Here is a 14,488-nt window from a genome sequence, read left to right on the forward strand (position 1 = left end):
ATACCTTGAATTAACATGCATTTTATATGCAGATTATTCACATTAGATTTAAAAAATGTATCTTTTGAACTTGTTTTCCATTAATCAAGAAATAATAAGATTAACAACATTCATGTTCTGTCTTGGTTTAAAAGGGATGTGAGACATAAAAAATAACTACTGCACAATTTCATTGCACCTGAGTAACTACCACTGTGCCACTGTGTCTATCAGGACAATGCTATTGAGGTCTTTATGAAAAATGGACACTCAGCCTTCCTGGTTTTCCTGAATAAAGACCATGTCTCAGCTTATAAAAGGTACCACATTAACACAGACTAGGTGTTTTTCTTATTCATTTTTTAAAGTTATATTCTGACTGATCCTTATTCCTTCCTCCTCCTTAATGCAGATTGTGCATGGCAGTGCCAGCATTAAAAGGCAGAGGGGTTGCTGACGTCATTGCTAATGCCAGGTAAGTGTCATCAGTTAATTACAGTCAACCAGCATCAATATTTCAAGACGGGTACATGTAATCACTCTTTTTTTATTTCATCCATTAAAATGTAAAATACATCAGAAAATAGTTTTGTGACATACGGCTATGCACATATAATAATAAAAAAAATGACATTGGCTCCATTTGTTCTGTAATAAGACAGACAAAGTCAGCAGCTCTTTGGTCATTTGATTGTCTTGTGTTCCACCTTTCTTATTCTCCACACGTCCTGATCGATTTTAGCGCCTGAGTTTGGCGTTATCAGTCCTGCGTAAGACCTTATCCTTTTCTCCTCGGAAAAGTCACATCCTCCTCCTCTCCTTTCTCCTCCCTTAAGCCAGTCCATGTGCACTTTACACCTTTTAAGGCATGTCCGACACAGGTTGCTCTCATGTACCAGGTAGAAATCTTCCTCTGGTTTTGATTTTTCCTCAATCCCCTCAGCATCCCCCTGAACATATGATATAGGGTTTCGTTTCATGTTCACCTTGGTGAGGTTTTGAAGGACTTTCAGAAACTCTGGTTGGTTGATGAAGAGGTTGTCAAACAGTCCTAACTCTTGGAGACTGTCTAGAGCCGCCATAGAGGAAGGGAGTCTGTCCAGCTGGTTCATCCCCAGATTGAGACTCTTCAGACTGGTGAGGAAACCCAGTGAGGAGGGTAGACCCGCAGAGGTGAGGCAGTTGTTAGACAGGTTGAGGTGGGTCAATCCCACCAGGTTGCCAATTGACTCTGGCACCGACTCCAGCTTGTTGCTGTGTAGATCTAGCCATCTGAGTGAAGCGAATTCCCCAATGTCCTCTGGGAGTTTCTGTATCAGGTTACGGCTGAGGTCCACTTCATCCACGTTGGCCAGTTTGAGGATACACTTTGGGAAGGTGGTTATACCCATGTTGCTAAGGATGAGTCTGCGCCGTCCATCTAGTGTCATCCGGATTGCCTTTTTGGCAATTTTGAGGGTCACCTTTGTCCCTTTGGCTCCCTTTCCTTTGGGCATGGTACTGCAGCACACACACACACACAAACACACACACACATACACACACAGAGTTCGGTTTAAAATTTCTGCTCAATTTCACTTTTGTGATAGCTGCCCCCAAGAGGCTGATTTACAATAATTCATCTAATCTACACAACCACACAGTGCTATAGCAAATAAATGTGTTGTGTGTATGTTTACGTGTAAGTATGCGTGTGTAAAGCTGATGTGATTTATTCAGATACAAGGCTTATGTATGGCCCAGGGCAGTCGGGAAAGCATGCTCTCTGAGGAATGAGAGCCAGAGCGGTGTGTGTGTGTGTGTGTGTGTGTGTGTGTGTGTGTGTGTGTGTGTGTGTGTGTGTGTGTGTGTGTGTGTGTGTGTGTCACAGTGTTATGTCTGCGCTAGTGCATGCTCACCCAGTGTTGCCCATGGGGGTATTTAAGAGCACGACTCTCTAATTAAGGCTAATGCTGGGGAACAATAGGAGAGAGGCGACACTGGATAATACAGCAAAAACAAATGAGTGCTGATGCTCCCGCACCATTCAACTGACTGAGCTGTTTGGCTTTTTTCAGGGAAGGAAGATATGTGTGTGTGTGTGTGTGTGTGTGTGTGTGTGTGTGTGTGTGTGTAGGTCATCCACATGCAAGTGTATTGACAGACATGGAGACACTATTGTAGTGTACGTGTGTGTGTGTACATGTGTGTGTGTACATGAAGACTCAAATCTGGACTTTGATAAATGATAGATAGGGAGTGTTGGGAGTGCGATGAGGGCTTCGCTCTTCTCCCCTCCTTGTCTAAAAGAGCAAGGTGTGTGTCTGTTTGTGTCTGTGTTACACCCCAAGGCCCTCTCTCGCCTCATTCATCATCCTCAGGATGAGAGAGGTTATCCACTGGTGCTTGTTCCCATTATAACCTCCTATAGGAAGCTATTGCATGAAATTATTGCCTGCAATTAGATAACACATACTGGGCCAAATGCAATGATTGATTTAGTGTAGTTTTACAAAATAATTTGGTCAGGAGTTATTGGACAACAGGAGGAGTTATTGGACTCAGAAATTAGATACACTTCAAATAGCTTCTCGCTCTCTAAACCCATTTACAGCAGGTCTATTTACTTGGACAAAGGTGTCTTACTGTATTCTTGTTCAATATCTTTTTAAAATAATTAAATTAAAATATGTACTCACCATATTTTGTGTTCTTGTTTCTGATTCGGCCTCAATCAAGTGATGAGGTGGTCTTCAGTTTTTTTTTAAAACACAGCAACAGCTTTAGTTTCTGGGAACCATCCATTCAGCTCAAAGCCTCTTCCCCCCTGTAAATGACATTTCCAGTGCGGTCAGCATGTTGAAGTTGTATTAATATTACCTGGTAATGCTATCTCCCAAAATGTGGTGGTGAGTCTAAAGCGTAAAGGTCAGGAATGCACCGTTTGTGTGCAGCAACATTTCCGTAGCCTCCCCACACCAAACAGAGCAAGTGAAGGTTCCGCTTGTTTAATAGCGTTACTTAGCAACTGGGGTGCTTGGCGCCAGGACTTTATTGCCATGTTACTGGCCCACAGAGGGAAAAGAGATTTCAGGAGCAGTCGAATGCTTTGCCAACTTAGATGAAACAAGTTTAGATAGGTATTTCGGTGTTCCACAAGTAAAATACTTAATGAAATGTTCAGCAACATTGTCATTCAGATGTTTTGTTTGGCTACACTGTAGTTACACATGCTCTGGTAGATTCATTGAAAACAAGGCATTTTGAATGACCGTTTTTTGTACTCAACAGTTTGTTAAAGAGCAACTTTTTAAGCATGATTTGCCTCAGTTTGAATGGGTGCCTATTAAAATACATTGACAGCTAGAGAAGAAACTAATGTTTGTCTTAGCTATGAAGCAGGAAATCATTGATTTTACTTGGAAATCACCGAGCTGTTCTGTGACAGAAATCTAAAAGAAAGTTATTGTTCCTGTTTGACCAGAAATAATTAACCTCTGTATATCAAAGCATACTACAGTATGAGGAAAATATTGACTTCCTCTTCAAACTAGCCCACTTTGCTGATGCAGAGCAGCCACACAACAAGTCCCAGTGAGTTACTGAGAGTACGTTTCCTCAGAGCCTACAGACGGCGCCGTGTGCTGCGTCCTCACTGTTCATGCTACACACTGTAACTCGCCTCGATCCCATAACTGCTCCTACAGCTGTGTACACACACAATTTCTGTTTCCTGGATCGCTCACTCACCTCCACTCTGCTGCTTCTCAATTCTGCTGTGTTACATTTCAACACTGGTTGCTAGGCAACAGAGCAAGCAAGAAAGAAAAAAAAACTTTGTGTTGGTAGGCACTGCTCAGTGATCAACCTCTGGTGCTAATTTGAGGCATTTGTTTTTATTGTGTTTCAGGAAGACTCCTGTGGTTGAAAAGACAGCTCTGGTTAAATGGCAGGTAATGTAATAAACATGACGCCTCATCCATTTTGTTTTGTCTGAGGTGTGCGTGACATCAGTAATGAATGAATGAATGCCAAAATCTTTATTAGTATCAACATCGGGACTTATCCAGCTCCAGGTGTGTTCATAAATGTATTCCTGTGTTTTAAAGACATTGTTTATATTATTCTTGTCTGTGCTCTAGAGAGGGGAGATTAGTAACTTTGAGTACCTAATGCATCTGAACACGCTCGCTGGGAGGACGTACAATGACCTGATGCAGTATCCCGTGTTCCCCTGGGTCCTCGCTGACTACCAGTCGGAGGTAGGATCTCACTCAACGCAGATAACCTTTTTATTATAGTTCAGCCACTGAGGTAATGAAACTGCAGCTTTGTTACACCAAGCCATTGTAAAATATGGACCATATGCATATCCCCCCCGCTCTCTCATCCAATCATACTTTGTCTTCAATAGACACTTGACCTGTCAAATCCTGCGACTTTCCGAGATCTGTCAAAGCCAATGGGAGCTCAGACGGAGAAAAGGAAGCAGATGTTTATCCAGAGATATGAGGAAGTGGAGAACAGCGAGGGCGAAGGTATCTGCCTTATCACTCTTCATTCTCCTCACCTTTTCTGTGTATGGTACTTTTTATTCAATTATTGATATAATATGTTTCACTCTGTAGGAGACTTGTCGGCACGATGCCACTACTGTACCCACTACTCCTCAGCCATCATCGTTGCCTCCTTCCTTGTCAGGATAGACCCGTTTTCACAAACCTTCCAGGCCCTGCAGGTGATGCATTATACACCAGGAAATACACAAATACACCCAGACTAAAGTCACAATTCACAGTCAGTTTTATCTCCTTAAAACAACAATGTAGTAGTATATGAAATGCTGTGGTTTAGCACACCCATTGGATCTCCCCGTAATGGGTCAGGTGTGTAATATTTAAATGTACAGTATGCTAAAATTAAAATAAGTTTACTGAGAGACAGGATGATGTGATTCTGAAACTTTGAATACAGCAACGTAGTGCAATTGTTTTTTGACTGAAGCCCTTGATACTCTTACACATGAATACAAATATACACAGAGACACATTAAGCGATAAATGTATGACATATAGATGTAAAGGTGTGTTGCAGATCACTTTCTGAATATAATCACTGCTGATCACTGTAGGATTTGTCTCGAGGAAATGGAAGCATATCAGTCTGCTCAGTAACACACCGGCCCCTCAGTGCTCCAGATGCCCATTGACATTCATCACTTTGTCATTTTTTATTTTCTAACATAATCTTGCTAATAATATGACTCTAAAATGAGCTATTTTCAACACGCCAGACCCTGTTTCAGTGCTGCTTTTGGTATGAAAGCAGATTATAGGGAGATTTCAATATATATGCAAATAATTACAGAAAACATCTTAAAGAAGCCAATGCAAATAGCCACAGATGTTGCCAATTTACGGCGCAGCTTCCAATTGATTAGAATGAAAAGGCATGCATTTGATAGTCAGAATAAAGCAATAAAAATGGTAGTCTGGTAAATTACAGTGCCTTTTTGTCTTCTGAAGCGTGTAACGGGCGTGTAGTAATATCCATAACTGAATTTACATCTCTAACTGAGTTTACCAGTATATATGCTATTTTCATTCATTGAGGTAATTGTTTTACTCTAAATTACATTCCCTCTCATGAGATTTCCATTATAGATTATGGAATTTTACAGAAAGATGAAAAGCTTTCTTCAAATAGTAGAAAATATTTCCTTCTTACATAATACAATGAAGAAGGAGAAAATATAGTTCACTACTCTGTGTCGGGCAGACTGCTTTATTAATATGCCTGTTGCAAAGTTTAGTTCAACAGTGTTCTGGGGATCTAACAGTGTTGTGGCTCGTCTCCCCCACAGGGAGGGTTTGATATCCCGGAGCGGATGTTTCACAGTGTAAAGAAGGAGTGGGAGTCGGCCTCCGGAGACAACATGAGCGATGTCAGAGAGCTGATCCCAGAGTTCTTCTACCTGTCCGACTTCCTGCTCAACTCTAACCACATCCAGCTGGGTCAGGCTCAAAAATCCTCCTCAGTGTATTTAAATGAATGACTGAAAATATGAATTTCCTGTTAAGATATTTGCTTTGTACACACGGTGGTATTAGATATGCGCTCAAAGGATTAGGTGAGCATTAGTCTATGTTTTTCTTATTGTCAGTTGCCAGTGCAGTGGTCTGACTTTCTTACCTTGTCTGTGGGTTTCAGCCCCGAGCCCATTCTGAGCTGGACGCTGTAGTTTTTAGAAAGTGTTACTCGCATAGTATAAGAGTGAACAGTGAAGTTGTTGACTATTTTCATTATTTTCATATTAAGAGATGGTCCAATGACCATTTACAGCAGCAGGATATTGTATTTGGGACTGAAAAAAAAACAATAATAATGATAAAATAAACTACAGTGTGCATGTTCATTGTAATGAGGAAACATATCACCTATTCCAACCATGTGGGTCACTGATGTGTTTTTAATAGTTTTTGGACAACAGTGGAGGTGTGTGCCGCAGGGAAATGAGATATATTTGTTTTGGATTTCACAGCCTATACTTTTTCTTACAATTTATTTTGGGTTTGGTCTTAAAAGAAGTATCACTAGCCTAATCCTGTAAAGGCATAAAAAATGGTTTCTTTAAACTCCTTGACAGGAGGACAGAGTGATGTGATGTTATGTGACCCAGACTGCTGTATGATCCTAATGTCTGTATCTCTATAGGTTGTATGGAGGATGGTACAGCTCTGGGAGATGTGGAGCTGCCTCCTTGGGCGAAAGGTGACCCCCAGGAGTTCATTAGAGTCCATCGAGAGGTGGGTGACCCCCGACCTTACACGCCTGTCCATTACAATTGGCCAGTCTGGCCTGTTAGATACGTGGAGCTTTCCCATAAGACCTAATAATGTTTGTCAATACTAGCTGATGTTATGTACACAGAAAATGCACTGTTTTAGTATATAAAACAAGTATCTACTGTAACACTGCCGGCCGCTGCCATTTGTCTCCATTCTTTCTGCCACAGTATAAGAGACAGATCTTATTCACAGCAGCCACTGTTGAATTCATTGTATTCTCTAAAGGCCATCTTGTCTCTCCGAGTTTGGGTCAGTTAAATTCTTTTAGCACTGACTGTTTTCAAATATAAGGAGCAGTTGTTTTTCTTATCAAGAAATTTCATGGAAAGGGAAAGAAGTTGAGATGACAGACGTTGAAGGACAACAGGCCTATTTAACACTATTCAGAGCAGGCACAAGACGCTATTTTTCATAATGCCATTACTTCTGCCAGCTGTTTATGGGCTGAATATTCTCTCTCTTTTCTCAGCTATTTCTTCTCCTTCCCTGTGTGGGGTTATTGTATAACTCTGCTCTTTTCTTCTCTGTTGGTCGGATTTCTTCAGAGTGTGACCCTCCCCTTTTCCATTCCTGGGGCAACTGTGATGGTTATCACTCTGTAATCTACTGAACTACTCATATTGCCCAGCATTCTCATAAAATTAGTGACTTTAGAAGATTGTTTTTTTCTTTCATAGACAAATTAACTCAGGAGAATATATCATTCTTATGTTTTTTTTTTATTTATTTATTTATTTTATAGTTTTCGGTTATTCCAGGATGGGTTTATTAAGAATGGGTGCAGGATGTGGCTGGTCATAATGCCCACTTTTCCTTATTAACTCTTCAAAGCCAATCTCTCGGTAATTCTACTGAAATCATTCTTTAATTCTTACATGAAGATATGCTCATAACACAGCCTCCTGCTGTTTCAAACCTCTAAATTGACTTTTAGAAGAAAACATACAGTACCTGAATAATTTGATTGGTTGTGCATTCTGTTGTAAGTTTTTTTTTATATATTTCTAAACTCTCATTAAGAGTTTGACTGATGGTTTTGGTCTCACTGTAATAACAATGGTCACTGCATACCACTGTATTGCTTCATTGCACTGCTGCATAACACAGCATAGTAGTTTTGTAATGGTTCTTGACTAAGTGGTCTTTGTGCAACATTCTCCTTCACTGTTTGCCATAGGCCTTGGAAAGTGACTATGTGAGCTCCCACCTCCACCTGTGGATTGACCTCATTTTCGGATGTCGGCAACAAGGTCCAGCTGCCATAGAAAGTGTCAACACCTTCCATCCTTATTTCTACGCCCAAAGAGGTTGGCAGAATACGAAGGACCCCTTGATAAGAAGCACAATCTTTGGATACGTCAGCAACTTTGGCCAGGTTCCCAAACAGGTAAAAAGAAAATCGATGTTGGGGAAGCCAAAAAAGAACATGACTTCCATGCATTTAAAAAAAAATTAATCTTCATTGTGAATCATGTGCTTCTTTTCCATAGCTCTTCACCAAACCACATCCACCACGCAGTAGCTCCAAGAAAGAGGGATCTTCACCAACACATCCAACTCCATTTTTCTTCAAACTGGATAAACTGAAGACCACAGCAGCGCCATTCAGAGGTACAGACAGCTCGTATAAAAACACTGTGCCTATCTTAATCATAAAGGAGCTGATATCACTCTCATTTCTGTTCACTTTATATGAAGCTTCAGCCTGTAGTCAATTAATTTATCTTACTACAGTACATAGGCTGGGAATGGGGGGGGGGGGCAGCTTTACCAAGGGGTGCACCTTTAAAGCCTGGTTTTACACCAGGCTTCCACACAATATTGAACATACAGTATATACTTAGTTTTAGAGGTGGTGATGGTATTCAAATATATAAATCCTGATATATATTTTTCCCAGCCATCTGTTTTCCTCTTTCCAGTCTTTATGCTATGCTAAGCTAAGCTATTAGCTGCTGGTTTAAGCTTCATATTTAGTAAACTCTCAGCCAAAATGTCAAACTATTCCTTTAAATGAAGGCCTGAAATTACAGTATTATAATATAACCTCATAAACAACGTGCATTTCCAATAAAGTGAATCAACGAAGCCCTTTTCTGCTGAGTAAACTAAATTCAATCAATTATAGTCATCTACATTTGGCATTATTGTGTATTGTTCTATCTTTATTTTATTTCACACCATTTGATGTCAATTATTATATACAAGATGCGCCCAGGTCTCAAGGGAATCATTGAAACGGAGCGAGGATATCCATAGATTAATTTACACTATGGAAGGGAAGAAGGAGCTATCTGTTAGAGCTACAATATGGAGATGACTCTTCCGCTGAGCCCTACTTAATAATCTGAATATCCCTACAGGCCCACTGAGGGAGAGGAGATGAATCTGTGAATGCTCAGGGAGAGATTCCTGCATATTACATTTCATATTAAATCTTAGAGTGTCTGATCTGATCAATAAGCAGATAGAGATGAATAGGAGGAGGAACGCTAAGACTAATGCAGACACGAGTTCTTTCTGGGGATTTTAGAAGCTGAACTGGTGAAAGGATATATAATGATTTCTGCCTGTTCCTGCATGTACAGGTCAATTACAGGCACAATTACAGCCACTCTCTCACTGCCTCACCCACAGAGGCACACACACACGCAGACGTGCACGCCCATACAACTCACACTATCCAGGATGCTGGTGTCCCCATAGAACAGAGTCTTGCTCAGCTTTTTCTAACCGGGGAATAGCTGTTTTAATTGCCCACTTTTCTGCGGTCAATTTAATGAAATTCTTTACAAGTTTACTGAGCTACCAAACTCTTTAATATGATGTTTCTGAACAGCCATTACCTTTATTTGGTCAGGCAAGTTTATTCAGGTTCCACAAAAGGCAGAATGAGGTCACCATTACCTTTTATATGGGTGCATATTGTTTCACTGACAATTTTCTTTGAAAAAAAAAGCACACCTCACTTTCTTTCAAAAGTTTTTATACACAGTGCCCCACACTCAGTAACACTGTGAACTGCTCTGCAGAGCTGCCGAGAGGCCCGGTAGGTCAAATACTGTGTCTGGAAAAAGAGGTCTTGGTCCTGGAGAGAAACCGGCTCCTCCTGTCGCCCCTGACGACCTGCTTCTTCAGCTGGGGTTTCCCAGACAACAGCTGTGCCTTCGGAAACTATACCACAGAGAAGGTATGTGTGTGTGAGGTTATACAGTAGTTTAATTTTACATTCAATTTCCCACAACCCTCCAGGTCCAGCCGGATCCATGAATCAAATTGAAATGAGACGATTGCAAGTCTTGTGAAGGCGCACAACACACAGCCACAAAGCACTGACTTGTTTTTAAATTGAATTGTATTGATGGATTGATCACATTTAAATTTCTACAACTTTTATTCCCTTTTATCAATTAGTGCTCAGAATTTAACCCAATTTAATCACATGCATGTGAAGCAGCTCACAGACACCCGCAGCTAATCAGTACCATATCCATCAACTTATTAACGTAACACAAAAATACATAATGATTGTCTGCCTGCGTATGTCCACCTCTAGACCTTTGCTGTGTGTGAGAGTTTGTGCAACTGGGGAGCAACACTGTGCGCAGCGTGTCCAAACCAGACAACCATCATCACCGCAGGAACCAGCTCTGTGGTGTGTGTGTGGGATGTCGCAGTCAACAAGGACAAACTCTCTCACATGAAACTCAGACAGGTCAGTTTGTCTATGTGTTTGTTTGCTCCAGAGGTTTAATAGTAACATCTAGAGTGTATATCAGCAGACACACACACTGAGAATGACACTGACCCTTTTTTTCCTCCCAGCCGTTATACGGTCACACAGACTCAGTCACATGTCTGGTGGTGTCGGAGGTCCACAGCCTGATCGTAAGTGGCTCCCGTGACCTCACTTGTATCCTGTGGGACATGGAGGAGCTAAGCTACATCACCCAGTTAGCAGGACACACAACGGGCATCTCTGCGCTGGCTATCAATGACCTCACTGTAAGTCAACCTCCTCAGATCACCCTCTCTACCTACGCTCCTCTCAAAACCTCTCTCCTCCCTTTTTCATTTGTTCTGTGTAAGTTTTGGCACGGAGTTCACTCGGCTGACAGCGTGAGGAAGGGAGGATTCTTATTGTTGACAGCATGCGCATCCTCTTTGTGTTTTTTTGTGCATCTCCGTGCATGTCTGTACGCACACGGGTGTCATCTCAGTGTTGCTTTTTTTAAGGGCGAGATTGCGTCATGTGCGGGACCTCTGCTCTACCTGTGGACCATGAAGGGTCAGCTGTTGACTTGCACCAACACTTCCTGTGGACCTCGGGCAGACATCCTGTGTGTGAGCTTCACACAGCGACACGAGTGGGACTCCAGGAACGTCATCATCACTGGCTGTGCAGATGGCATCATACAGGTGATTTATTTACACACTGTCTTTAAAGTCACTGTCTGCAGCTCTTTGTAAGAGGAATGAGAATAAGAATAACTTTATTCATCCCGATGGGAAATTCACTTGTCAGGAAATGGTAGATAAGGAGTAGTACTGTAGGTACAGTATGAGAGGTTGGTCTGTGTAGTCACTACTTTAGCATTAGCTTTGCAGATAGCAGCTTGGATGTCCATCGGTGTATTAATAAGAGCATATGCAGTGTGTGTGTGTGTGTAACCGTTTATGCTTAGGATTAATATAAACCTATGATGCCTCTCTGCAATCAAAGCAGTAAACTCTAAATTAGGCTTCACTTGGGAGTGGGTGTCCATGCCACATGCACAACACACACACAAACGGTATTATTACTTTATTATTACCTTGAGTTATGGGGCGTGTGCGCGTGCTGGTGCGTATGTGAGTGTGTTTTGTTATTATGTTGAATTATGTCTGATTTTGCTACTCGTTATGTGTCTCTCATACAGATATGGAAGACAGAGTACACCAGAACACAATTACCTGGCCCTCCAGAAGAGCCTGTGTCCCCAGGGCAAGACCGAACAGAGAGAGACGGTAATGTTACTGGCAGTAGGATCGGATATGCATGTAGGTGCTGCATTTATAACAACACAGATAATGGGAGTGGCTGACAGTAGCATAACTGCGAGAGTGACTACGATGCAGCCGCTGACGGAGTTTCATGTCTCAAAAAGAGAACCATCATTTACTAATTAGATAAATCCTGAAGTGCGAGATGATTATTTTTTAACCGCTCATCTCAGAGCTAGACAGCGTGATTTCCAGATGAGAGATTATAATGCCTACCCCATCCCTCACTAGCGTTAGGGCTAGCTGGAATTATGTTGTTATAAAGTTATTAAACATAGAGGCAGTAAACACTGATGAGTAATTCTGCTGACGTGTGTGTGCGTGTATAATTTAGAAAGCAATAATACCCAGATCCAATTTGGCATACATTGGTTACAGCCTCGTGTCACCTCATAGGAGTATTATGCTTTGCAAATTACATTGAGACAAGTCTTTACGTAACACTGAAACATTTATATTTGAGGGATTTTTATCCCTTTAACAGCCCGCTGACCGCAGATAAACACAGTGTTAAAGAAGAGGCACTTTTTGTTTTTTTCTTTGTGAGAGAGGACCGCTGGGTCAGAGTTATTGACGGCGTGGACACCTGCCCTGTGATTCAGCAATAAGTAGGGGCTGATGTATTCTCGTGATGTATCCACAGTGAGCGGCTCATGCCAGGTTAAAAGCTGGAAGAGACATCTGGTGTTGTGTCAGGAGCTGAACAGAAGTCAGGCCGTGTCGCAACGCCGCTTCAAGAATAATCCCGCCATCACAGCTCTGGCCATGTCCAGGTACAGTAAATACATGAATACACCGTACACATCAGGAGCTCAGTGTAAATGATCTGAATGATCTGAATGATCTCCAACTCTGTCTTCCACACTCGGCATCATGGGTATTGTGTTATTGCATGCTGTACAACAGAATTCATTTGCATTACTCTCTCCTGTGTAGGAGCCACGCTACTCTGTTGGCAGGCGATGCCTGGGGAAGAGTTTTCACATGGACCTGTGAGTGAGAGGTGGCAATATTTGAGCAGTATCGCCCCTCCAGCCCCCATTTCCACACCCCCTCTGTCCTCTCAGAGAGAGACTGACACAGGAAATTCATTAGTGTCTCAGGTCCGACACCTGCTGTGAACGAGAGCTGCTGTGTATTGGCTTTCTTGTGTGTGCATTCAGGGATAACAGTGTTACAGTATTTGATATATTCAAGTCTCTGACAATATTTTACCGTACTTTATTATTTAATTCTCTTTTTGTTCTGTGTAAATACTGACTTTGAACAAATTTGAATAAAACTATTCATGGCCATTTGTCTAACTCTTCTCATGTGTGTCTTATTTTGATGATGACTTTAATTAATTCATTTTATTTGACTTCATCTTGGATTTATTCAGGTCAAACTGAAAGGTCACATTCTTCAGAACTGCTCAGTGATTTGGATGACAGAAACAATTGAAAACACTCACCACACAGTATTTCTTAAGAATAAGTTAGCTGCAGGGCTTCGGCAGAGCAAACTGGAGACCACAGCAGAAGCCTGTGATTGAACTGGGCAGCTTTAAACTGAAAGCAACAGGAATTTTGTGAACGATGAACAAGCGCGTTCAGGCTCAGACGGGGTTCGCTGAAAACTGCAGCTTTCTATTAGTATCGTAGAACTGGAGCAGTTCCTTTTCTCACGAATTGCACATCAAGCGTCCAGTCCTATGAAAACTCACTGCACACATGTCAAAGTTTCTTACGCTATGAAGTTGTAGTGTTTTGCTTTGGTAAATGTTTGTGGTATGAACAATTCAGGATGTTTAGTTAGTCGTGAATAATTTCCTGGACTCTCTTTGTTGTTTCGCACATGTTTTTAATTTGCTTTGCAATGTAGCATTTATGAACATTTGGCTCTTTTTCTTTTTTTAAATCTTCATGTACCATTATCCTCCACAAGTTTACTGTGCAGTATGTATGTGTGTGTTGCGGGCGATGTCGAATGTGTTTAGGTCTTGTTGGGATATCCTTTCTGCCTGTCACAGCTTTTTGTTTGCATTTTATAGCGAATCAAGGACAGATGTGCCTTTTTAGCCACATCACTCTGCTCAGCCTTTGTAAACACTTCAGGGCCTCGACAACACACTCTCGGGTAAATCTGACCCATTTGAAGAGGGACGATTTGAGATCTTCTAAACGTTGATCTTCATCTTTCAGTGGAAAACTACAGCGCTGACACTCACCACATCAGTGCACTAATGTCCCAATAAATAACTCACCATTTTAAACGATGTTAGATCGTCGAGATTATTGAGGCTCGCTCTCTTTCTGCGTCTCGCTTGCTCCCTCATGCACATGCACCACTGTTCTCTATCATAAAGAAAGGGGTCTCTCTCTTTAACCTTTGTGTGTGTGGCTAATTGTGCTAAGTGGAGTAGCTTAATAGAGTGGAAAATAGTCCTCATAATTTTCCCAGAGAGCGAGCAATGACCTTCTCTAAAGACAACGGCCATCTCCATTCTCTCTACACCGCTGGTTTTATGATATGAAATGTCAAACCATTGGGTTCCTCAGAATAATTAAATCAAATAAATTATTGCACCTAGGCAGAACCATCTTGTAGCCTAACCCAATTATAATGCACTGTAAAGCTAATTATTAACCATGATTACA

At 41.5% G+C, this 14,488-nt stretch overlaps 2 protein-coding genes across 2 annotated transcripts in view; one reads left to right on the top strand and one right to left on the bottom strand.

Moving 5' to 3' along the window:
* wdfy4 (WDFY family member 4) overlaps window positions 1-13,126 on the top strand; it is a 38,347-nt gene extending 25,221 nt beyond the window's left edge. The window contains exons 48-64 of the mRNA XM_083987844.1: window positions 214-299; window positions 392-454; window positions 3,869-3,911; window positions 4,101-4,220; window positions 4,373-4,496; window positions 4,587-4,696; window positions 5,822-5,972; window positions 6,673-6,764; window positions 7,984-8,193; window positions 8,297-8,417; window positions 9,839-9,996; window positions 10,363-10,521; window positions 10,632-10,811; window positions 11,043-11,225; window positions 11,726-11,813; window positions 12,493-12,622; window positions 12,786-13,126. Of these exons, the coding sequence (XP_083843970.1) occupies window positions 214-299; window positions 392-454; window positions 3,869-3,911; window positions 4,101-4,220; window positions 4,373-4,496; window positions 4,587-4,696; window positions 5,822-5,972; window positions 6,673-6,764; window positions 7,984-8,193; window positions 8,297-8,417; window positions 9,839-9,996; window positions 10,363-10,521; window positions 10,632-10,811; window positions 11,043-11,225; window positions 11,726-11,813; window positions 12,493-12,622; window positions 12,786-12,849 (2,082 nt within the window). The 3' untranslated portion in view covers window positions 12,850-13,126. The remainder of the gene's footprint in view (window positions 1-213; window positions 300-391; window positions 455-3,868; window positions 3,912-4,100; window positions 4,221-4,372; window positions 4,497-4,586; window positions 4,697-5,821; window positions 5,973-6,672; window positions 6,765-7,983; window positions 8,194-8,296; window positions 8,418-9,838; window positions 9,997-10,362; window positions 10,522-10,631; window positions 10,812-11,042; window positions 11,226-11,725; window positions 11,814-12,492; window positions 12,623-12,785) is intronic.
* Window positions 663-1,475, bottom strand: lrrc18a (leucine rich repeat containing 18a; the record flags this gene model as incomplete). Its single annotated transcript, XM_083987843.1, has 1 exon — window positions 663-1,475. The coding sequence occupies one exon, from the start codon at window positions 1,473-1,475 to the stop codon at window positions 663-665; it is 813 nt and encodes a 270-aa protein (XP_083843969.1).
* Window positions 13,127-14,488: the final 1,362 nt, after the last annotated feature.

Source organism: Trachurus trachurus, assembly GCF_905171665.1.
Source record: "Trachurus trachurus genome assembly, chromosome: 15".
Taxonomy (NCBI): Eukaryota; Metazoa; Chordata; class Actinopteri; order Carangiformes; family Carangidae; genus Trachurus; species Trachurus trachurus.